General features: G+C 45.6%; 1 protein-coding gene across 32 annotated transcripts in view; it reads right to left on the reverse strand.

Annotated features, from left to right (window-relative positions):
- Nucleotides 1-4,803, reverse strand: part of LOC139264722 (obscurin-like) — a 571,531-nt gene extending 566,728 nt beyond the window's left edge. For 31 of the 32 annotated variants that reach the window (XM_070881692.1, XM_070881694.1, XM_070881707.1 and 28 more), the window contains exons 1-2: nt 4,553-4,803; nt 2,945-4,092 (exon numbers count right to left, since the gene is read on the reverse strand). In XM_070881692.1, the coding sequence (XP_070737793.1) occupies nt 2,945-4,085 (1,141 nt within the window). In that variant the 5' untranslated portion in view covers nt 4,086-4,092; nt 4,553-4,803. The remainder of the gene's footprint in view (nt 1-2,944; nt 4,093-4,552) is intronic. The other variant, XM_070881704.1, reaches the window with a different exon arrangement.
- Between the last annotated feature and the right edge of the window lie 20,655 nt (nt 4,804-25,458).

Here is a 25,458-nt window from a genome sequence, read left to right on the forward strand (position 1 = left end):
ACACTTCCTCCCACATATTACCTCAGGACACAATTCTCATTTTTTGGTTACGGAACATAGGGAACCAAGGCACAGAACTTTTTAATTATTTTCTTTTTTAATCTTTTTTCTGTTATTGAGTTATATGGAAGGAAAATACTGGGCTTTAGTCAGAATTATATTGAAAATTCTGTACAATCGTTTTGTGATGTTAAAGTTATACATGCTATACATTTTACAAGCACCTGGAAGTACCCTGATCAACTGTACTGGCTTCCGACTCCAGTGTTGTGTGCAAGCCTCCCAAAATGCATTGCTCCAGGCAAAACCATGGAGCAGTCAAGTTAAGAAATTTTCCTGCAATACTAAAAGTTAGGAGTGGGCACAGCCATTACAGCCCACAATCTTCCTTAGAAAGATCAGCAGACTTGTAAGTATAAAGTTGATCTGTCTATCAGGCTATAACAACAGAGTTGCGGGGTTTGTAGTGTTGCCAGAGGATACAGAGATAGGGAGGGTCGAGACCATGAAAGAATTTAAACAGGAGGATGAGAATTTTAAATTTGAGGCATTTGGGCACCGGGAGCCAAAGTTGATCAACGAGGAGAGGCATGATGGGTAAGCGCAACTTGGTACAGAATAAGATATGAGCAGCAAAGTTTTGGTTGAGCTGAAGTTTACGCACGGTGGAGGATGGAAGACTAGCCAGGGAATGTTGGCATAATCAAGTTAGAGATGACAAAAGCATGGTTTAGGGTTCCAGCTGTGGATGATCTGCCATATGGGCAGATGCAATATGTAGATACAAGTAGGCTGTGTTATGTAGATACAAGTAGGCAGTGTTTTTAATGGAAAGCATATGGGGTTGGAACTCAGTTCAGGTCAGGTAACCGGGATTGCGAACAGTCTGGTTGAATCTTAAACGTGGCTAGAGAGGGGGATGGAGTCGGTGGCAAAAGTTTGGAGTTTGTAGCATGGATCAAAGCCCCTGACTTTATTCTTCTTAATATTTAGTTGGATGAAATTGCAGCTCATCAAAGACTGGATTTCAGACAAGCACCGGATAGCAATGGAATGAGAGACTTGGTAAAGAGTTAGAGCTGCGTGTCATCAGCACACATGTGTTGATGATGTCACGAAAGGGCAGCATGCAGATGAGGAAGAAAGGGCCAAGGAGGGATCCTATGGGGGCTCCTATGCAAACATGAGAAGAGAAGCCATTGCTAGAGATGCTCTGGCTACAATTAAATAAATGCGGGGAGCGTAGCAAGAGCAGTCCTACTGAGCTGGACAAATGAGGAGAAGCATTGGAGAACTATTGTGCGGTCAACCATGATGAAGGCTACAGAAATTACAGTCATGCTGAAGGTTATTCATAAGACCAGAAGAAATAGGATGAGTAGACCATACGGCTCCTCGAGCCTGCTCTGCCATTCAATAAGATCATGGCTGATCTTCAACCTCCACTTTCCCACACTATCCTCATATCCCTTGATTCCCTTAAAAGTTCAAAAGCTATCAATCCCAACCCTGAATTTACTCAACGACTGAGCATCCACAGCCCTCTGGGTAGAGAATAACAAAGATTCACAGCCCTCTGAGTGAAGAAATTTCTCATCAGTTCTAAATGGCCAACCCCTTATGCTGAGACTATGATAGTTCTAGACTCTCCTCCAATAACTTTGGTTGGGTATGCTTCGGTGCTGTGGAAGGGGGAGGAAACCTGATTGGACGATTCAAAAAACAGGGAGTTGTGGCAGAGATTGGCAGGGGTCTGAGAAGCAACAACACATTCAAGGACTTTGAACAGAAAGGGAGGTTGGAAATGGGTTATTAGTTTCCAAAGACAGAGGGGTCGAGAAATTAGACTAATGACAAAGGTTTTGAAAGGGAGAACAACAATGCATCATGAGAGGGAGCCACTTAAGAGTCAACTGGCATGGAGGCCAGGAAGGGCAGCTCAGTGATGAGGTGTTTAGTGGGAATGGGGTTGAAGGAACAAGAGGTAGATCTTACAGATGAGCTGCCAGATTTCTGTACGGTTGGCATGCGTCTAATTGGAATGGACCTGCCAGGTTTTGAGTAGATTCTCCAAAACTTCAAAGATTTTTGAAAATGTAAGTCCTATTTTTCAACTCACCTCTGCATCTCACGATGTGGAGGCAATATTACTGAGGTTATTCTGGTTTTCAATTCATGAGTTACCCTTGGGAGATTTGCTTGATTGCTTTAAAAAGTCAGAGAGGGATTTTCTGGGGCTTCTCCCTAAATTGGCCACAATTTTTTTTTGCCCCTACCAGTGAGTTAGAGGGATGGATGGTGCACAAGGCTGCAGGATGTCTGAATGAGGCTAGTTTGATGAGCCAAATGGTCTTTTCCCGTCCTTCTTTTTGACATTATCCCTATGTTCAAGCCATGTTGCCGTAGAAATAGATCGAACCTGACTGTTTACTCTTGCTTTAGTTAGTTTGTGGATCACCCAGAGCTAAATGCATAATTAAGGTATTAGCCGTGACTCAGTGGGTAGCACACTTGTCTCTAAGTAAGAAGATTGTGGTTCAAGTCCCACTCCAGAAACTTGAGCACAGAAATCTAGTGCAGTGCTGAGGGAGTGCTGCACAGTCTTTCAGATGAGAGGTTAAACCAAGGTGCGGCGGAATTTAAAGGATCTCATGGCACCATTTCAAAGAAGAGCAGGGGAGTTATCCCTGGTATCCTGGCCAAAAGGTAGTCCTCAATCAACATAACAAAAACCGATTATCTGGTCATTGTTTGTGGGAGCTTGTTTGGTCAAATTGGCTGCTGCGTTTCCAACATTACAATAGTGAGGGCACTTCAAAAAGTACTTCATTGGCTGTAAAGCGCTATGGGACGAGCTGAGGAAGTGAAAGGCGATATATAAATACATTTTTTTCTTTCTTGTTAATAATAGAAAAGTAGAATGTATAATGAAATGTCCATTTACCTTTGACGATGACCAGCACCGAGCTGTAGGTCTGCCCGGCCAAGTTGGAAGCGGTGCAGGTGTAGCGCCCGTTGTCGCTCTGCTTGCAGTAGAGGATCCTCAGCACAAAGTTGTCCTCGTCGTCGTCGAAGAGGACGTGCCTGCGGCCCGGGCTGATGGGCTCGCCGTCTTTCTTCCACACGATCTGCGGCTTGGGTTTGCCCGTCACCTGGCAGCTCAGCTTGGCGTGCTTGCCCTCGGTTACGGTGCACGTGCGGGCCCAGACAACGGTCGAGCCGGCACCCGCCACCGCGCCTGCGCCGCCGCTGTAAGGCGCGCGCGCCGAGCCGTAGCTTCCCGCCTTTTCGTAATCTCGCGAGAGATGGCGGCCGGCGAGGCCGTCGAACAACAACGACGACGGCGGCGGAGGAGAGATGGAGGCGTCCGCCGCGCCCCGGGTATGAATGTCCGAGCCTCGGATCTGTTCGCGCCTCTGCTGCAGGTGCGAGAGCAGCGACGTCTTGGCCGCCTCACCTGGCGGCGAGAGGACGACCAGGGCGGCGACCGCCTGGCTCTCGCCCGCCGAGCTGAGGGCCCGGCACACCACGGTGCCGCCGTCGGAAAACCTAACGCAGTTGATTTTGAGGGCGCTGCTGTCGCCGGCCGACTCCACTGCGTAGTGCTTGTGGTCGCCGCCGTCGTCGTGGACGAGGACGCTCCTGCCATCTTTCTCCCAGCAGACGTGCGGCGTCGGCTTCCCTTCCACCCGGCAACAGAAGCTGGCGTCGTCGCCTAGGCAAACGCTGAGGGAGCGCGGCTGCAGCGTGAAGTAAGGCGCGTAATCGACGCCTCCAACAACCTCCCGCTCGACGCCGACCCGCAGGGTGACCGCCGCGTACGCTTCGCCCACCGTGTTGTTGGCCCGGCAGATGTACTGGCCGCTGTCCCCCGCCGACAGTTCGCAGATGGTCAGCCGGTACAGGTCGCCGTCCTCCGCCGTCCTGAACCTGCCGCCCGGCTCGATCGGCACGCTGCCCCTCTCCCACACCACCAGCGGCACCGGGTTGCCGATGATCTGGCAGGCCAGCGTCGCATCCTTGCCGGCCGAGACGGCGAACGTTTTCGGCCGCGTTAAAAACCTCGGGGCGCCGCCGAAATCCATCCTCGATCTTGAGCCCGGTGGGACGGGCGGAGGGGGGAAAGGGGGTGAAGAAGAGAAATGGAGAAAGTCTTAGACTTTGAAGGTCATGAGAACTGGTCTTTCTAGTATAATTCAGAATGCTATTTCATTTTGAGGTCGCAGAAAAGTCGTCAATCACCCCGTTACAGCAATGTCCCAAAATAGAATCAGCTGTCCTCACTTATCTCTCATACATGTCCATTTGTAGAACCACTCCTTGACAATACATGCAGAGCACTATTAGCAACAACATGAACAATTATCTATATTGATCAAAAAGTGTAGCTAGCAAGTTAAGTTTCTTTTCTATCGTTGCAATTTTCAGTAAATGGAAACATTGCGTCTCAATTTGTCTTATTTTTTAAACTAGCTTTTTAGATACATATTTCTGTTCCTCAATACATATTTGTTGCTGAATTGTTAAAAGATCTGTGAAAAAGGAAACATACCTGTTTTCAAGAGAGTGGAAATCACGAAGAACATAAGCGATTTCAAATATTAAAGCCACGTATCTGGGTGTATAAGAGTGTGGATTCCAAGGTGATGAAATCACGCATCCAGATACTTCGTCCAAAAAACGGATTTCAAAAGATCGGCTGAAAGTTTGTGAAAGTCGATGGCTGGGACTGTATCCCCCCTCCCCAGTTCCCTGCAGTCGTTTTCGATTTTGCCTTCTACCCCGGTCTGTCTCGAATGCTAAATCGTTGACGTACTTTGCTTTACTCAGCCGAAAATCTAAAATAGATTGGTGACATTTGCGCAAGAGATAGCGTTACAGGCCGCGATGAAAGGGACAGCATCTCCAAAGCACCCTGTGGAAAATACCACTAACTTTGGGGGAACGCGTTTGGACTCCGTTTACCCTACTTTCGTGGACAGTGTCGTGCACTAGATGAATGCTTTGTTAGAATTTATAGTGTATTACAAAGAAACTCCTAGCTCTTTTGAGAGACTTCCCAGTATTGTGCTTCTTATCGTCCCCTCGATTCCAGAATGGTTTGCTCTACTATGTAATCTCATAGGGGCTCATGGTGAGATTGACAACACCAAACGTTTGAAGCTTTATAATAAACCGTCTGAAATGTTTTACCAATTTGGCTGTCCATCTTTAATGTTCTGTTTTGATCTAGGATATGGGGTATTATCATATTCCATGATCTAATGTATGTTCAATAAACATTGCAGCTTATTAGACACGTTGCAACGGAAAAATTATTTTGTTATTCAATAATAAAATCCGTTAAAGTTCCAAAACAAGACAAATAAAAATATTCATAATCTGTTTTATAACACAATGTATTACATCTATAATGTTGTGTTTTGACATCTACTTTCTTTTTAGTTTTCAATATTAAAATTGAATTGGCCAGTGATTATTCTGGTCAGACCAACAACATTTTACTGTTAGACAGTCTGAAAAAGCAGGGAATCACTGACTGCAACCTCTAGATTTCCACCAGAAGTTGCTGTCAGTTTCACGGGGTAATGATGGTGAACGCTGACACTGATCACTAGTAGATTATATTGTAAATGCTTGAAACACAGGAATATAGAGAAGTAATGTTCATATACATAATAATTACCTTGTACTGCAGGTATTGGTTTGAATGATAACATTTTTGCAGCAACTCAAGTGGAGAATGTGGAGTTATCTGGACCACTTACATTCTCTAATCAAACAAAGTAGGGATGTGCTCACTAGCCTTCAACAGATAGTTCTACCATTTGTCGCCAAATTCATTAAGTCAAGGAAGGTTATCTGTGAAATAGGAGGAAACAGACAGAATTATAGACTGATTGGTCATACCAATGGCCCGGATTATGCGGTTGTAATGACGGTGAAACTGTCAGTGTTCGCCATCATTACCCTGTGAAACTGACAGCAACTTCTGGTGGAAATCTAGAGGTTGCTGTCAATGATTCCCTGCTTCTCCACCATTGAAGACCCCGCAGACGGCAATCTTTGAGAAATGAGTGAACTGACAAAAACGTCTCCTTTTACGCTGTAATAACGGTGTACTGAGACATAATTACTGCTCAACAACCTCGCTAGCCCCGAAAGACTAATTTTATATTTGTGGAATGTCAAATTTTTCCATTATAATATATTTTTTTAAATGTTGTTTATGTGTATGTCCCTATCTTTATTTCACTCTAACATTTATAAAAAAGTGAAGGATAATCTTTACTTCCTGGTTTTCTGTCTGAAAAACTTTCCATGTGATTGGCTGCTTAGCCTTTTGAATGTTGGAGGTCCCCTAGACTTATCAAATTAACACCGGAAAAGGTGAAATCGATGCCGGAGATTGCTAGATCTTTGTGGACAGCTTTCTTCGCTGTCAGCAGCGAGTGGCGTCACTTCGCCACTGACCACAAAATTCAGTCCATTATTTTAACTTCAGCAACTGAGTATTATATTGACATTCATTAGAAGGCATTTGCCTTTGAAATTAATGTAGGACCCTACCTAAAATGTGAATTATTAAAAATCCTTAATTTGTGGAACCTACAACGAGAATCACCGCAATGACTCAAGGATGAGGCCAACTCCCATTACTCAGGACAACTAGGGGGCAATGGGCAATAAATGCAAGCTTGCCAGTGTTACCTACATCCCAAGATCAAAAAAACCAATCATACAACACAGTAGCAATTGTGAAGGGACATTTCCAGTGCCTGGATCAGTCTGAGTGCTCTGCAATATAATCTGGCCAGGGTCTCAAAGATCATGGTGCACTAGTGAAGCACAACTTTGCCTTACAAAGATGCCTTCCTGAACCATACGCTATTCTTTGGAAGAAGGACACTTGAGCCAGTTGCAGGGAGATGCACGGATGTGTGTATAAATTAATATTGTGCCGTTAGGTTGGATAGTAGCTGCTCATTTATTCAGAACCAATTTTCCCACCAACAAAGTAGCTTCTCTCAAACTATGATAAACACATTTCACTTATTTTATCACTTTGTCAAAGACATAGGTCAAACCTGATGGAATTGATCTACTGGTCAGCTTCAAGACTTGCTGCCAACTCCAAATCCATAGGCAATCTTGCATCAGATACTATTTCTACAGTTACAACATGACTACACTTCAAAAGTAAAATGAGATGTCCGGTGATCGTGAAAAGCGTTATATAAAATGCAGGTCTTTTCTTTTACTGCTTCTGAGTAAGGCAATAGAGTGTTAGTAAATACTATAAACTCTGAGGCTCCTAAATACTTAGGAATGTTGTTTGTTATTGTCTGTTTCAATATTTGGAAATCCAACTTAAATAATTACATAGTATGGTATTATAGAATCATATATCACAGAAGGAGGCCATCGTATCTGTGCCGGCTCTTACATAAGAATTAGGAACAGTAGTAGGCCATCTCGCCCCTCGAGCCTGCTCCACCATTCAAAAAGATCATGGCTGATCTGGCCGTGGACTCAGCTCCACTTACCCGCCCGCTCCCCATAACCCTTAATTCCCTTATTGGTTAAAAATCTATCTATCTGTGACTTGAATACATTCAATGAGCTAGCCTCAACTGCTTCCTTGGGCAGAGAATTCCACAGATTCACAACCCTCTGGGAGAAGAAATTCCTTCTCAACTCGGTTTTAAATTGGCTCCCCCGTATTTTGAGGCTGTGCCCCCTAGTTCTAGTCTCCCTGACCAGTGGAAACAACCTCTCTGCCTCTATCTTGTCTATCCCTTTCATTATTTTAAATGTTTCTATAATGTTTCATCCTTCTGAACTCCAACGAGTAAAGACCCAGTCTACTCAATCTATCATCATAAGGTAACCCCCTCATCTCCGGATTCAGCCTAGTGAATCATCTCTGTACCCCCTCCAAAGCTAGTAGATCCTTCCTTAAGAAAGACCTATCCAATTTGTCCCACTCCTCTGCTCTTTTCCCATTGCCCTGCAAGTTTTTCCATTTCAAGTATATATCTAATTCCCTTTTGAAAGTTACTATTGAATTTGCTTTCACCACCACACCATCATAACTCACTGTGTAAAAAATGTTCTCATCACCCCTCTGGTTCGTCAATTACCTTAAATCTGTGTCCTCTGGTTACCGATCCATCTGCCAGTGGAAACAATTTCTCCCTATTTACTCTCTCAAAACCCCTCATAATTATCTTTGGTGGTTTTAACATTCAGCTTACAAAAGTGCCAGCATTGTTAAATAATACCAGTATCAATATTTGTTTCTAAACAACATATGCTCTACTTGACTGCATCATTGCGAGTGTCACATTTTGGGATTTCTGACTATTGGAAAGTTTTGGTGTATTTTATAATAAAATGATAAAATTACCCTAAATTCAATTCACAAACGGTCAAATCAACATACAGGTCCTGGAAAATATAGATTAGAAGCACTTTTCCTGATTGCTTGAGACAATGAAGATTTGATAAAAATATCCCAGTAAACATTTGCACAAGATGTTGGAAAGCCTAACCATTTGAGGTCAGCAGGAGTTAGATTCTAGGAGCCTTCCAATGTCTTAAACAATCAGGAAGAACGCTAATCTGTGTTTCCTAAAAGTTAGGTCTCAAGTTAAATTTAACGTAATATTTAAATTTTTGGCCATTGCGTCTCCAGCAGCAGCCACCCTCAGTAGATCCTGGGAGAGGATTGAGTGGGAGAGGAATGACTTGTGGGGGGTTGGGGGGAGCACAGGAGGAAGGAGTACGACTAGGAGACGGAGAGAGAACAATCGGCAGGTTAGGGGGCGGGAGAGAGGCACAGAATCTGGAAGGAAGAAGGGAACTGATTGGGAGCCAGCAATAATCTTCAGCTCAGCATACTCGGATAAGTATTTTTTTAAACTTACCTTTTTGGTGACCGCTTCTGGACCGCTGGTTGGGCTGCATGTAGCTATGTTTTCCTGAAAGCAGCCGGCCCAGCACTGGCAACGTATGGAACAGCCCAATTTTATATAGAGGATCTCAAAGGGTTGAATGCCTGTTTTGGGCGCAGGCCCTGGACGTCTTTTTCCGCCTTCCCCAATATGGCAGGTGGCGCCTAACGAATGCGTGCACCCCGCCCGCCATATTGAATGCTTCCGTGCCCAATTTGAGCCTAAAAAGCAGCACCATCAAATTTCTAAATCAATATTACACACCTCACGTAGTTAGCTTTTCATTAAGGATGGCAGAATAAAGCAGCATGCCAAAATTCTTGGAAGACTACTGGCTTATGGATGGAAGGGTGGTACTGGCTTATGGATGGAAGGGTGGTAGTGGTGAAGGCAGCAATCAATCGCTCGAGATGCTGTAAAGGAAAGCATAAAATAACATTAAATGGAGAATTTTAACCCGTTTGATTTTATTCTTGGGTTTGAGGTTAATTTTTTTGATGAACAAATTGCTAATAAAATTCTTAAATTTACATTACCAAATCGTTCACAATACACAATTTCAGACTAATACTATTTTAAACACCGGAATTAAAAAGGCTCAGGGTTTATTACATTTATTTTTACTATCAAACAGTAACTTTGGTAAAATCAAATTTTGACAGTGGACAATCTAATACCTAGGGCTAGACTTTCCACTTTGCTGGCTATCGCCCAAATAATGGGCGATGTTCCAGCCTTGGCTTCATGATCACTGGAACATCGCCCATTTTTTGGATCACGACTTTTGGCTCAGCGATAGCCCAGCGATGTGAAGTGATAGCCCAGCGATGTGGAAGGGAAAGCTTCCCTGGCAATGGTCTTCTGCGCATGCGTGTTTTTTTTTTGGTAAACAGGTTTAGTGCATTTCGGACGGTCAGGGGTCATCCACACATGCGCAGAAGCCAAAGGGAGGGAGAGAGTGAGAGAGCATAGAGGAAGGAGAGTACAGTTGGAGTTCCAGAACTAGAGATTAAAGTACATTGATAGCCAAATTTAAAAATGTCATCTTCTAAAGAAAGTATCCATGATGTAGAGGGGGGTCAGGGGAGGAGAAGGGCAAAGCCCTTTTCTGAAAAAGCTAATGAGGCCCTCGTCCAGGAGGTGCACTCCCAGTGGACCTAATTAACCCGGGGTGGGCATAGGAAACCTCCACCCCATGCATACCGTAAACTATGGGCCGAGATTGCCGACGTCATCTCCTCGCCGTCCCATGAGACCAGGGAATCCGACCAGTGATGAAAGCGCTACAACAGCCTTGTCACTTCGGCAAGAGTAAGTAGGATTTTATATTGTATTGATGCAAATTCTAGTTATAATTATAAATCTCCTGGATTGAATTTAAACTTATTACATATATTCCCTGCTAAGATCTGGACAAGGCTATGAACCTGTGCCCTTTTTAAGTCTTTCTGGCTGCTGTCACTTGCACAATGACCCAGCATGGACTGGGGGAGAGCTGCCCTTGTTCACTGTCTGCCATGGGACACTTTTGGACATTAGCTCCTATCATTGCCAAGTTCAATGGAGATTGTAGTCGAGAGAGATGTTTGTGTCAAGCATTAGCTCCTAAACCCAATCTTTGTTATAATCATGCATCAATTATGGATAAAAACCCTATTAGCATATAAAGTTGGAAACTGTTGTCTTTCCATGATAGGACCGAGTCAATTAGCTTATGCCATGCTCTTTTCACATTTGCAGAGGAAGATATCTAGCAACAGCGCAGCAGAGGTGCACCGGAGGGGACCCTGCAAACATTCAAAAACTTACTGACCTCGAGGAGTGTGCGGTGGCGCTCGTGGAAACCCACAGTTGCTCGGCCACCACCCGTGGTGTTGCAGAGCCCTCCGATGCGTCTCATGAGTAATGTGTCAAGCAGTGTTAAAGTAATATAACGTCATTTCATTATCTTATACGAATGTTGTCATGTTATGCATGCACCCTCTATGCCACTCTCAGATTGACAACGTAAGAAATAAGAGCAGGAGCAGGCCATCTGACCATATGTCCCCTTCTCTGTCTGCTCCCCATAATCATTTTATCTATCTCCGACTGATCCAGACTCTACAGCTCTCTGTATCACTGAATTCTACATAGATGTACTACCATATGATGCATTATTATGTAACATCTCTTGGTCTCATTTATTGTAGTAGTGCTGATCCTCCTTCGTATGCCAGCGCAGCGCAAGAATGTGTACTCTTCCATTCTAATAAGCTCAATTATGTTTTGCAGGTCCAACAACACCAATGTGCAGCGAGGGAAGACCTCAACCTGCATGGGTGCAGGTGGTCCTCACCAATGGTAAGGAGGAGGAAGACGATCAGTCATAATCAACCGAGCTTGAGGAAGACATGGAGGAGGATGCCCCTAGCATCCCACCAGCTGAGCTTTCACCTGTGGGACCTGCAGCCATAACGTCGTCTTCAACTGAAGAGGTGCAGTAGGACCAAGCGGTGTGCAGCTGGCGATGCCAAGGCACTCATTAGTGCTCTCGCAGACCCGACCAAGCCGATTGCGTAGAGGGCTTGACAAGACTGTGAGACATCTCCAGGCATTTGTGGCCTTCACTCAGGACTTCTCCCGGGTGTCTGCTCGACAAGTGGAGCTGTCACAGCAAATGCTCCTGGAGATGTGTGCACAGACCGCCGCCACCAATGCCTTGCGGCATGCGTTGTTAGCAGGACACTGCGCTGCACCCTAAGGTGCCGTGATCCGACACACCACAAGCACCAGCACACAAGCGAGTCAGGAGGAAGCACTTCCTTCTGACTTGGAAGGTGATTCCCCAGCTTCGTCTTCCTCTGCAACACCTCTCCCCCAACAGGCGATCGCGCCACTATCAGCCCCACCACGTCAGGAAGATTGACGTTGCCGCTACACGCCAGTGTCGTCTCTGTATCCGGGGACCAAAACGGGTGGGTGGGGTTAAGATGCAGGGGGGGGGGTCAAGGATCTGGAGAGAAACATCGCCGCAGGTAGGGAGGGGGGTGCAATGTTTTTAATTTTGTTGATATTGTTCAAATTGTTTATTGTTGTTTCACTGTTGAGGTGTGGGTTGGGGGGGGCGGTGTTTGGTGTTATTTTAAAATAGTTTAAAAAAAATATCAATATAATAAAAAACTGTTATTTTACTTTACAATTGTTGTGCAGTGTCTTCTAATAACGTAAGTTAAGGTAAAACATGAATGCAACTGTTGTAAAACAATGGCCAGGCAGACCAGGCAAGGATGAAACGTAACTCAATGCAAACGCAACTGTTGTCTTTCCGTAATCGTAACTGTCCCCAATGTAAGTTCATGCAAAGCATTCATTTATGAGCTGCTGTCGCAACTGCTTTGCAGTCGTGTAACTCCCACGGGGTTTTTGCAGTCGTGGCGGGGGGAGGGGGTCCAATGGGTTCATCGCCAGGCTGATTGTCCTCCCCGAGGTACTCACTAGCCTCATCCTCTTCTGCCTCCACTCTTTCTTGAGGTGAACCAGCAGCCCCATCTGGCAATTGTTGTCCTCTCTTTATAGCTAGGTTATGCAACATGCAGTACACCACAATAAACTCAGCAACCTGGTCAGGGTGGTATTGCAGGCTGCCTTCAGAGTGGTCCAGGCATCTGAAGCGCTGCTTCAGCACTCCAATTGTCTTTTCGACGATATTGCGTGTAGCTATATGGCTTTCGTTGTAACGCTTCTCAGCTTCCGTCAGGGGATTACACAAGGGGTCATGAGCCAGCTGGCAAGGCCATATTCTTTATCCCAAAGCATCCAACCATAACTTTGTGGCTGATTGTCAAACAGGTAAGAGACAGCGCTCTCGCGCAGGATGTGCGCATCATGGATGCTGCCTGAAAATGTAACATTAACTGCCATGATAATTTGGTTGTGGTCTACAACGAGCTGCACATTCTGGGAGTGGAATCCCTTTCGGTTACGAAACACCTCCGGGTTCTGTAAGGTGCTTTCGGGGTGATGTGAGTGCAGTCTATTGCATCTTGGGGAAGTTTGCTATTTTCGAGAAACCCAACGCCCTCCCGGTCTGTGCCTTCCTGGTCATAGGGAAGCTTATAAAGTCCATCCTACGAGCGTAAAGGGCTTGAGTCACCTGTCGAATGGAGCAGTGTTGGGGAAATGGCATGCTGAGGGATACCACAGATGTCGCCAGCTGAAGCCTGAAAGGAGCCTGATGCGTAGAGGGATAGTGCCGCAGTAACCTTGACCTCAACGGGCAGTGCGGTCCTGATGGTGCTGGCAGGCTGCAGATCCCCCTTGATGAGCTGGCATATCTCATCGATGACCTCCTTTCGGAAGCGCAGCCTCCTAAGACACGCATTATCAGACAAGTTGAGGTAAGATTGCTTTTCCCTGTAAGTTCGTCGGCTGTACGTTTTCCTCTGCCTCCGCATTCGTCTACCTCTTCGATTGGCCCCTTCACTTAACTCAACCTCAGACGCCAGCAGTTGAGCATTTACAAGTAAGGATAGAGAAGCTACATGCCCCATCACTATCACTATTGATATAAATGCCCTTTCTACTAAAATTTAAAATATGTATAAATGTGAGTGGATCTATCAGTAAAAGACCCTTAAATAACACTCAAATTATAAGCCCTTTATTTATGCAGCCTCCTCACTTCCTCCGACATTCAAAATGGCATCCCTAGTGCCGAGATTCTGTGAGGAAAGCCAGGTAAAAGCAGCTTTTCTCCAGTGATGTTTTCGGCGAACGATTATCCTGGCGATGTGTCAAAAGTTGCGCTGGGCGATCATCTCAGCGAAGTGAGCTGAAAGTTGGGCGATCAATTTTCCAGCGATGTTCCGGCCCAACTTTGCACTTTTGAAGCAAAATGGACGATAGCAGGTCTTTTTGGGCGATATATGGGCACTAGCCCAGCGATCTCAAGTGGAAAGTTTAGCCCTAAATAAGCACTCTCTTTTCAGTGTTACCAAATCCAGTCAGGGTGTAACAGCAATTACTAAAGCAAACAAAATGGGGAGTAGAATACAGGGCAATGTTCATACATTAGTTAGTAGCCGCATGGGGCTAATTGGGAATCCAGAAGTGGACAATTGCATTTTTACTGAGTAAATAAAAAGACTAATAGACACCATCGTTGGCCATGTGATTTTAATATCCATATTTGTGCAGCATAGGCATACTTAAACATTTTTTGAATGTTTATTTGCAAAATGGTAAGATAAAAAGCAGAGTGCGCTTCTGTTTTTTTGATCATTGTGTATGCTTTTCTTCTTTGGTTATTGGTTATCTGCTTAAATGGTGTGGAACACAGGTGAAAATGCCAGACTTCAGTACCATAGAAACACCAGCAACGTTGAATGGAAAGAGAAATTGTTATTGTGATCAGCTCGACCAATCAGAATAAATACTCCAGGCCAGCAGAAGAAAGGAAGCCCAACCAATAACACGTAGTTCCAACATGACACATCATGGCAAAAGGAAAGGAACATTCAGCCATGTTCTGGATGGATCCAGTTCAAACAATCGCAGGACAGAAGCTGGATCAACGGTCTTTGGAATGATTACTTCTCATTGTGCCTTTTAATCTACCGGAGCATGAGAGCTGGAGACTGATTTAACTTTTCAATTATTCAAATTCTGATTTTAAATTTACTTATAATGAATCAATATATTAATCAATTTTGTTTTAATATAATCTAGATTGTACAGATTCTACTATTGTCATCAACCTATTCACTATGTAAATTGAGTTTGTTCCTGTATCTATTTGCGTGCGCATTTTGGCTGTCACTTTGGACCCAAGCCATTCACTTCTATTTCCACTTCCTTCTCCCACTTTTTCTTTTCTCTATCCTTCCCTGACCAGTCTCTCCTGTCGTCATGCCGCCTTTCATCTCTGCTCTCTCGGATGCTCTTAACTCCTTACCCCAACCCTTCATTACTCTTCGACCTTCTTACTCTCCTGCCACCATCTCAGGCTTGACTCCCTTTTAGACAAGCCTGCAGCTCTGTGCCTCATCTGGCATTCTCCAAAAGGACCACCATGGCACTTGTCACTGTCTCCTCATGAGCAGCAATCCCAACTGTTCCATCCTACTCTCTCATCGACCATGTCGCCCACCTTGCACAGGGGGGGCTAACCTTGCCAATCTCCTCCCTGTTCAACTCATCCCTCCAAGTACTGAACCTGTGGATGCTGGCAGTGGATCAGTCATCACCGATCCTCTCCAGATCTCCTTGCAGAATGTCCATTCACTTACGAACAAGGCACTGAGCTTATCGTGGATGATTGCATCGACATCATGGCCCTGACGTAAACTTGACCGAGGAATGATGACACCTTACCTTTAAATGAAGCCTCCTGCCTGGCTATACCTTGCCCCGCTCAGACCGCCGTGGTGGCAGTGTAGCTCTCATCACTAAATCATACCTTGGTCTGTCTCCCTACTCCTCCGGCACTTTTTCCCCTTGAACATTTCACCTTCACCCCTCTCTTTTAAAATTCTTGTTCTCTTCCGCCTGCCCAATTTATCACGGATATATCTTCACTGCTTTCCTCCCTCAGCCTCTGCACCGAGTGACTTCTCATCCTTGGTGATTTCAACCTCCATCTTAATTCATCATGCTCTCTCTCCTCTTGAGTTCACTACCCTCCTGTCCTCCATGTGAATTCATCAACCCATATTCCCAGCTACCCCCTTGACCTTGCCATTTCTCTTAGCCTCACCATTCCTACTGTATCAATTACAAACAAGGCCATCTCTGACCATTTCCTTGTATCGTTCTCCATTCCCCAACCCAACCCAACCTTACCTTCCCTTCCCTTCCTTCTGCATCCGTCCCTGCAAAATACTTTACAACTGCACTTATCAACTCCAAACTGTCTAACCTTTGGCCCTCCTTTCACCATGACATTTCTGCATCCACTGGTCTGCTCAACCACACCCTCACCGTCACCTTTGATGCACTAGTCCCGATTAAAACCATTACTCTCTCTCATCCTGGCTGTTCCCTCTGGTACAGCCCTCATCTTCGCTCCCTCAAATCCAAGGGGCATAGACTTGGAACAGATGTGGCGGACAACTGGTTTAGCCATTCACCACCAGATCTGGCTCGACCACATAAATCATTTTCGGGTCTACAAAAACTGCTCACTATTCCAGGATCATTCTAGAATGCAAAGATAACACCTGGCTACTATTCTCTACTGCTAACCGTCTTAAACCTCTCTCCCCTGTCTCCACCACACTCCCCTCCAACAAGAGTGCGGAACTCTTGGACTTCTTTGTCACAAAGATTGAGACCATCCGATCAGCTGCCTGTGTGATTTCCCTACCTTCCCCTAGCCCACCAGGCCAAACTTCCTCTGAGGCTCTCCCCTACCCTAGCCCTAAACTCACATCTTTCTCTAGTTTCTCTCTGATCTCCTCTCTTGACCGATCCACGCTCATCTTGTCCATGCGACCCATTTCCTGCTCCCTTGACCCTATTCCCACTAAACTGCTGACCACTCAACTTTTTTTGGCTCCCATGTTAGCCGACATTGTTAACGGTTCTCTCTCCTTCAAATCTGCGGTCAACACCCCTGTCCTCAAAAAACAACCTTTGACCCCACTTGCCAGCTACCGCCCCATCTCCAACCTCCCTTTCCTCTCAAGTCCTTGAATGTGTTGTCGCCTCCCAAATCCATGCCCATCTTTCCTGGAACTTCATGTTTGAATCCCTTCAATCTGGTTTCCACCCCTGCCACAGTACCAAAAGGGCTCTCATCAAAGTCAAAAATAACATCCTTTGTGAAGTTAAACTATCCCTCCTCGTCCTCCTGGACCTGTCGCAGCCTTTGACACAGTTGACCACTCCATCCTTCTCCAACGCCTCTCCACCATCATCCAGCTGGGTGGGACTGCACTCGCCTGGTTCCAATCTATCTAATCGTAGCCAGAAAATCTCAATGGCTTCTCTTCCCACTCCTGCATCGTTACCTCTGGTGTCCCCCAAGGATCTGTCCTTGGCCCTCTCCTACTTTTCATCTTTAAGCTGTCTCTTGGTGATATCATCCAAAATACAGTCAGCTTCCACATGTACACTGACGACACCCAGCTCTACCTTTCCACCAATTCGGTCAACCCATCCATGGTCTCTAAATTGTCAGACTGCTCGTCAGACATCCAGTACTGGATGAGCAGAAACTTTCTCCAATTAAATATTGGGAAGATTGAAGCCATTGTCTTTGGTCCCCGCCACGAACTGCGTTCTCTAGCCACTGACTTCATCCCTCTCTATAGTATCTAAGGCGAAATCTAAGCATCATATTTGACCCTGAAATGAAATTCCAGCCACATATTTGCTGCAAAAATAAAGCCACCTATTTCCACCTCCATAACGTTGCCATCGCTGCCCCTGCCTCAGCTCATCTGCTGCTGAAACCCTCATCCATTCCTTTGTTGCCTCTAGACGATTGCTCAAACACACTCGCACATTCTACCCTACGTAAACTTGAGGTCATTCAAAACTCAGCAGCCCAAGTCCCGATCACCTATACTCACTGTAGATTGGCTCGTGGTTACGCAACGCCTAGATTTCAAAATTCTCATCCTTGTTTACAAATCCCTTCATGGCCTTGCCCCTCCCCATCTCCAATCTCTTTCAGCCTCACAACCCCACGAGATGTCTGCGCTCCTTAAGTTCTGGCCTCTTGAGCATCCCTGATTATAATTGCTCAAGCATCGGTGGCTGGTCCTTCAGCTGCTTGGACCCTAAGCTCTGGAACTCCCTCCCTAAACCTCTCCGCCTTTCTACCTCTCTTTCCTCATTTAAAACGCTCCTTCAAACCTACCTCTTTGACCAAGTCTGCAGTAATTTCTTCTTATCAGATGGCACGGCCACCAATGGTTGAGTAATTGTAATCAGGGGTGCGCAAGAGGGCAATCATCTGGGGAGGGGGGGGGGGTCGAGGCGTTGCTTAACCGGGGGACAATGTAGGTCACCGAGCACATGGGTGCGCAGGACTTGATGTGAGTTAAGACATGGGCAGCTGAGTTTTGGATCACCTCTAGTTTACATAGGGTAGAATGTGGGAGGCCAGCCAGGAGTGTGTTGGAATAGTCAAGTCTAGAGGTAACAAAGTCATGAATGAGGGCTTCAGCAGTGGATGAGCTGAGGCAAGGGTGGAGACGAGCAATGTTACACAGGTGGAAATAGGCGGTCTTAGTTATGCTGCAGATATGTGGTCGAAAATGACACCAAGGTTGCGAACACTCTGGTTCAGCCACAGACAGAAGTTGGGGAGAGGGATGGAGTCATTGGCTGGGGAATTAATTTTGTGGTGGGGACCAAAAACAATGGCTTCGGTCTTCCCAATATTCAATTAGAGAATATTTCTGCTCATCGGGACAAGCAGTCTGACAATTTAGAGACCAAAGAGAAGTGGTAGTAAGGTAAAGCTGGGTGTTATTAACGTACATGTGGAAATTGCTGCTGTGTTTTTGGATGTCACCGCCAAGGGACAACATGTAGATGAGAAATAGGAGGGGACCAAGGATAGATCCTTGGGGGACAACAGAAGTAACGATGCCGAGGCGGGAAGAGGAGCCATTGCAGGTGATTCTCTGGCTACGATTAAATAGATAAGAATGGAATCAGACTACTGCAGTCCCACCCAGCTCGATGAGGTCAACCTTGTCAAAGACTGCAGACAAGTCAAGGACAAGGAGGGATAGCTTCCCTCTGTCAGTCACGAAGTATGTCATTTGTGACTTTGATGAGAGCCGTTTCAGTAGGGCGGCAGGCGTAGAAACCAAATTGGAGGGATTCAAACATGGATTTAAAATTAAAATGAGACAGTGCATGAACATCGGGAAAGGTTCAAACGAGATGAGTTGGGTGTGGGCTCGAGATACTCCCACAGGAATCAACGGGTGTGCAGCAACAGCTGGAGCTCCTGAGATTAGCAGAGAAATTAAATTGAAAAAGAGGGTTTCATAATATAAACGGAAATCAGGGCATAGAAAATGGAGGGAGGGGAAAAGAGAGATTTGACAAGCAAAAAGAGGGTCAAAGGCACTATTCCCCCTAGGCTGCGCGCGTGCAATTACTTCGTCTGCCGTGCAGTCCCACTGGAACAGGTTCCAGCGCTCAGGCACTCATCTCACAGGCTCGTTCTTTGGCCCGCAAAAGCGGGCTTCGGCACCTGCGCACTGAACCCATTTTGGCGCCTGTGCGCTGGAAGCTGCTACAACGATGAGTCACTGAGAATGAACTGCCGAATACCGATACTGTGCTGGGAGTCCTGGCGACTGGTCATGAGTTTATAAACGCCGCCTGCGCACTTGATACCTGCTACAGGCCTGAGCCTCAAGCATGGAGGGAAGAGGGGGAAGGGAGTAGAAGTGATGGGAATAACTGGAAGGATTTCTGAGAAAGTTTTTTGAAAAACATTTTCAGCTACAATAATAGTTTTTGTAAGAGCTCCTATGACCTATTACTGTTTAAATAGAGCTACTAATCAGGTTTAAAGAACAACTGACCATGATTTTTAAGAGTTTATCTGATTGTCTCATGATTTCAGACAGTAGGGTGGCAAATTACAATATGGCGGCAAATTACAATATGGCATTACTGTAAAAATGTTTTTACATAAGAACCTAAGGTCCCACACAAGAGATTAATGTGCAAAATTAAAGCACATGGTATTGGGGGTAATGTATTGATGTGGATAGAGAACTGGTTGGCAGACAGGAAGCAGAGTCGGGATAAACAAGTCCTTTTCAGAATGGCAGGCAGTGACTAGTGGGGTGCCGCAGGGCTCAGTGCTAGGACACCAGCTATTTACAATATACATTAATGATTTAGATGAAGGAATTGAGTGTAATATCTCCAAGTTTGCGGATGACACTAAGCTGGCTGGCGGTGTGAGCTGTGAGGAGGATGCTAAGAGGCTGCAGGGTGACTTGGACAGGATAGATGAGTGGGCAAAATGCATGGCAGATGCAGTATAATGTGGATAAATGTGAGGTGATCCACTTTGGTGGCAAAAACAGGAAGGCAGAATATTATCTGAATGGCGGCAGATTAGGAAAAGGAGAGGTGCAACAAGACCTGGGTGTCATGGTACATCAGTCGTTGAAAGTTGGCATGCAGGTACAGCAGGTGGTGAAGGCGGCAAATGGTATGTTGGCCTTCATAGCTAGGGGATTTGAGTATAGGATAGGAGCAGGGAGATCTTACTGCAGTTGTACAGGGCCTTGGTGAGGCCTCACATGGAATAGTGTGTTCAGTTTTGGTCTCCTAATCTGAGGAAGGACATTCTTGCTATAGAGGGAGTGCAGCAAAGGTTCACCACACTGATTCCCGGGATGGCAGAACTGACAAATGAGGAGAGACTGGATCGACAGACTGTATTCATTGGAGTTCAGAAGGATGAGAAGGGATCTCATAGAAACATATAAAATTCTGACAGGACTGGACAGGTTAGATGCTGGAAGAATGTTCCCGATGTTGGGGAAGTCCAGAACCAGGGGACATAGTTTAAGGATAAGGGGTAAGCCATTTAGGACTGAGATGAGGAGAAACTTCTTCCCTCAGAGTGTTAACCTGTGGAATTCCCTACCACAGAGACTTGTTGATGCCAGTTCATTGGATATATTCAAGAGGGAGTTAGATGTGGCCCTTATGGCTAAAGGGATCAAGGGGTTTGGAGAGAAAGCAGGAAAGAGGTACTGAGGGAATGATCAGCCATGATCTTATTGAATGGTGGTGCAGGCTTGAAGGGCCAAATGGCCTACTCCTGCACCTATTTTCTATGCCACAGGTACACACTTCACTTAGCTAATTCCAGAAAGCTTAGGAGCAGGTTGGCAAAGCTACGGCTTAGGAACCTTTATTTATGCACCCTGGGGTACTGCTGAAATTCATCCAATTAAAACCAGTTTACTAGTAGAGCATTGGTAAGCTTCTCACTGCTTGTCCAGCCAGGACCACACCAGCCAGTAGAATATCTTCAAAGAGTTATTTGAAGCGAGTTGAAAGAAACCCATCCACCAGTAGGCTACCCTCTGGTCTTTAAATGAATCAGACTGCATGGTTATGTTGTTATGCCACCTTGTACCCACAGCCCTGCCGTTTGGTTCTAAACTTGTCATTTTGAAGCTAAATATCCAGAAAGAGGGCAGTCAGCAGTTGGTCATTAAGCAAATTACAAGCACCGGTTTGAGCCCTCGTAGGCAGGCTACAACAACATGCATGGCATGTCATCATAATGTGAGTAAATTCCCACCATCCTCGTGACCACAATATGAACACACACAATGCCTTACTGATTGGTAGTTTCACCAGTTGAAATGTAAAGCCCCAGCACTCGATAATGGCCTCTCTGCAGGGAGCTCTGTCGATATATAAGCACATGTTCATATTCGACCTCCAAGTAACCAGCAGCTGTTGTCCTGAGTTTCCTCATCATTTATAAGACACGTCTTCCTTTAACTTGCTAAAGGGCTTACTTGCATTATGGCACTCATCTCGATGTTGTAAACATGAGTGCAGTGCCATGTACAGGCGCTCACTCATCACCAACAGCTTAATCCACGCCCTTAATCTGAGGAAAACAAAAAGGAAAATACTGTGGATGCTGGAAATCAAATAAAAACAGAAAATGCTGGGAACACTCAGAAGGTGGAGCGAAGAACAGTTAACGTTTCAGGTCGATGACCTTTCATTAGACCTGGAAAAGGTTAGAAATGTAACCTTTTAACATCTCAAACATTGGTCTGTATTTTGAGGAAGGTGGTGGGGGCTGGGACGCTTCGAGGTAGTTGGGAGGCCAGGATTCGTGCAGGCTCCGTCGACATTATCAGGAGGGCCTAATTGGCATCCGAGGCCTTGGTTTCCTACCCGCAGCCAGCCAGATGGAAACGGCTGGCGGGGGAGGAGGTGCAAGATCTGTGGCACTAGGCCACACAGGAAGTGAAGGGATCGGGTGTGGGGCAGTGCTGTTCTCCGGAAGATGGGGATGTGGGAAAAAAAAATAGCTGACATCGAGGATCCCAGGAATGGAGAGAAGATCAGGGACATCAGGTGGGTGGATCACATCGGGGCCGGCCTGATCATCGGTGGTGGGGGGAGGAATGGAAGACCACATCAGGACTGGCTTGATGTTGGGGATGGGGGATCTGAAACGCGATCGGAGGCCAATTTGGGGGGGGGGGGGGGGGGGGGGGAGGGGAGGAAAGAGTATTCCAGTTCCCTGGATCCAGGAGGTAGGTGTAAAGGCACTTACCTCCTCGATGCAGCAGTCTCCACTTTGGATTTTATTCACTCCGTAAAACCTGGCATTCACATGCAGCTACAAACAAAATGGAGGTTAAAAAAAAGGCTTCCATCCTCATTGTAATATTTTCATTGTAACATCGGGTTCTTCATTGAAACATCTGTGAACTCATTTGGAAGCAAGTCATCCTCATTCGAGGGACTGCCTATGATGAACATTTAAATTGACGATCCGCCTACTAGCTGCCCGCCCTCTACCTTTTTACCTTCTGCCTCCGCTAAAACTGGAAGTGGGCAGATTCAGGTTGGGAATCGATTTTTAACAATTTCACTAACCCCCAACGCCAAACCCCAAACCCACCCATATTTTTATGTTAACTTGCTCTCTCCACAGATGCTGCTTGACCTGCCACAGGACCAGGACATCGCTGCAGGAGTTCCTCAGGGCAGTGTCCTAGGCCCAACTACCTTCAACTGCTTAATCAATGACCTTCCCTCCATCATAAGGTCAGAATTGGGGATGTTCGCTGATAATTGCAGTGTTCAGTGCCATTCGTAACTCCTCAGATAATGAAGCAGTCCATGTCCGCATGCATCAGGACCTGAACGACATTCAGGCTTGAACTGATAAGTGGCAAGTAACATTGGTGCCACACAAGTGACAGGCAATGACTATCTCCAACAAGTGAGTCTAACCATTGCCCCTTGACATTCAACAGCATTATCATCACCGAATCCCTCACCATCAACATGCTTGGGGGGTGGGGGGGGTTACCATTGCCCAGAAACTACCAGCCATATAAATAATGTGGCAACAAAAGCAGGTCAGAGGCTGGGTATTCTGCAGCAAGTGTCTCACCTCCTGACTCCCCAAAGCCTTTCTGCCATCTACAAGTCAGGAGTGTGTTGGAATACTCTCCATTTGCCTGGATGAGTGCTGCTCCAACACACAAAACCATCCAGGACAAAGCAGCCTGCTTGATTGGCACCCCATCCACCACCTTAAAACATTCACTTCCTCCACCACCGCTGCAGTATGCACCATCTACAAGATGCACTGCAGTAACTCGCCAATGCTTCTTCGGCAACAGGCACATGGGAACACCACCACCTCCAAGATCCCCTCCAAGTCACAACTATCCTGACTTGGAAGTATAATCGCCATTCCTTCATCATCTCAAGGTTGAAATCTTGGAACTCCCTCCCGCATAGCACTATGGGAGTACCTTCATCACACGGACTGCAACGGTTCAAGAAGGCAGCTCACCACCATCTTATCAAGGGCAATTGGGGATGGGCAATAAATTGCTGGCCTTGCCAGCGAAGCCCATATCCCATGAACAAATTAAAAAAAAATTACAGCATTTTCTGATTTTATTGCTTAATCTGAGGAGTTTTGGCAAAGTGACATGCCGATTCTTCTTCCAGAGGACTCTGCGGTGTTGGTATAGGTAAGGGCACCCCCTCCCTGAAGCCACTTGCCTTTTGGCCAGAAATCCAACTTGCAACCTGTTCCTGGATCTCACTAGGGCTGGAGATAATCCTTCCATTGCACACTTAGGCATTAAAGAAAGACAAAAGTGCCCTTTGTCCCTTCTCAGCATGGTTCTAAAGAACTGTAAGGCTGAAGTTGATGTCCACCAGGACCACCTGTTGCCGATATGGATCAACAGTTTAAACAGATATACTTCGTATTTTCACAATCAATACCTTTGAGAGAATAGAAGAACATAAGTAGGAGTAGGCCATACAGCCTTCGGGCCTGCTCCGCCATTCAATAAGATCACAGCTGATCTTCAACCTCATCTCCACTTTCCCATCTGATCCCCATATCCCTCGAATCTATTGCTCTCAGCCTTGAACATACTCAATGTTTGAGCATCAAGATTTACAACCCACCGAGTGAAAATATTTCTCATCTCTGTCCTAAATGGTAGAAGGTTCGAGAACCAGAGGACACAGATTGAAGGTGATTGGCAAAAGAACTAAAGGCGATGCGAGAAAAAACTTATTAATGTACTGAGTGGTTATGATCTGGGATACACTGCCTGAAAGGCTGGTGGAAGCAGATTCAATCGTGGCTTTCAATGGGGAATTGGATAAGTACCTGAAGGAAAAAAAATTGCAGGGCTAGGGGGAAAGGGCGAGGGGGTGGGACTAGCTGAAGTGCTCTTGCAGAGCCAACACGGGTTCAACGAGCTGACTGGCCTCCTTCTATGTTGTAACTATTCTCTGATTTTCTAAGTGCCCTGTTACGACTTCCTTAAGAATGAATTCCAGCATTTTCCCCGATGACTGATGTCAGGCTAACTGGCCTGTAGTTTCCCGATTATCTCTCCCTTTCTTTATTAGTAGTGTTACATTTGCTACCTTCCAATCCACAGGAACCATTCCAGAATATAGGGCATTTTGGAAGATCACAACCAGTGCATGCACTCTCTTTTAGAAACCTAGGATGTAGGTCCAGGGGATTTAGTGGCTTTTAGTCCCATTAATTTCTCCTTTTTCTTTACTATTAATTACTTTAAGTTTCTTGCTCACTAAACCCTTGATTCCCCACTATTTCTGGTATGTTTTTGTGCCTTCTACTGTGAAGAGAGATACAAAATACTTGTTTAAAGTCTCTGATTTCCTTATTCCCCATTATAATTTCTCCTGTCATAGCCTTTAAGTGAGCCACATTTACTCTTGTAATCTTTTCCTTTTTACATATTTGTAGAAGCTCTTGCAATCTTTTATATTTCTTGCTAGTTTACTCTCATTCTATTTTGTCTCCATCATTTTTTGGTCATCCTTTGCTGGTATTTAAAACTCACCCAAACCTCAGGCTTACTACTCTTGGCAACATTAAAAGCCTCTTTTCATCTAATGCCATCCTTAATCTCTAGTTAGCCACAGATGGATCACTTTTCCCATGGAGAGTTCCCATCTCAGAGCATAATGCTACACTTGGGGCCACCCATCACATTTCACTGGTTAGCCCATTATTCAAGATGGTGGATAGAGCACTGTACATCCCCAGGTGAGTTTGCCAACAACACCATCTATGAAAAGGAGAACAAAACTACTGCCAGAAATGCCTGGAATGGCAACTCCTAGTATATCCCTTACAAATTCCATCTAACACATCATTGATGAAAACATTGAATACGATCAGTGACAGTGGAAAACCATACCTTTTTCAAGAGGGAGAAATGCATTCAGTTTTTACTATACAATCTTGGAGCTG

This window comes from Pristiophorus japonicus, chromosome 5, assembly GCF_044704955.1.
Source record: "Pristiophorus japonicus isolate sPriJap1 chromosome 5, sPriJap1.hap1, whole genome shotgun sequence".
NCBI classification, from domain to species: Eukaryota; Metazoa; Chordata; class Chondrichthyes; family Pristiophoridae; genus Pristiophorus; species Pristiophorus japonicus.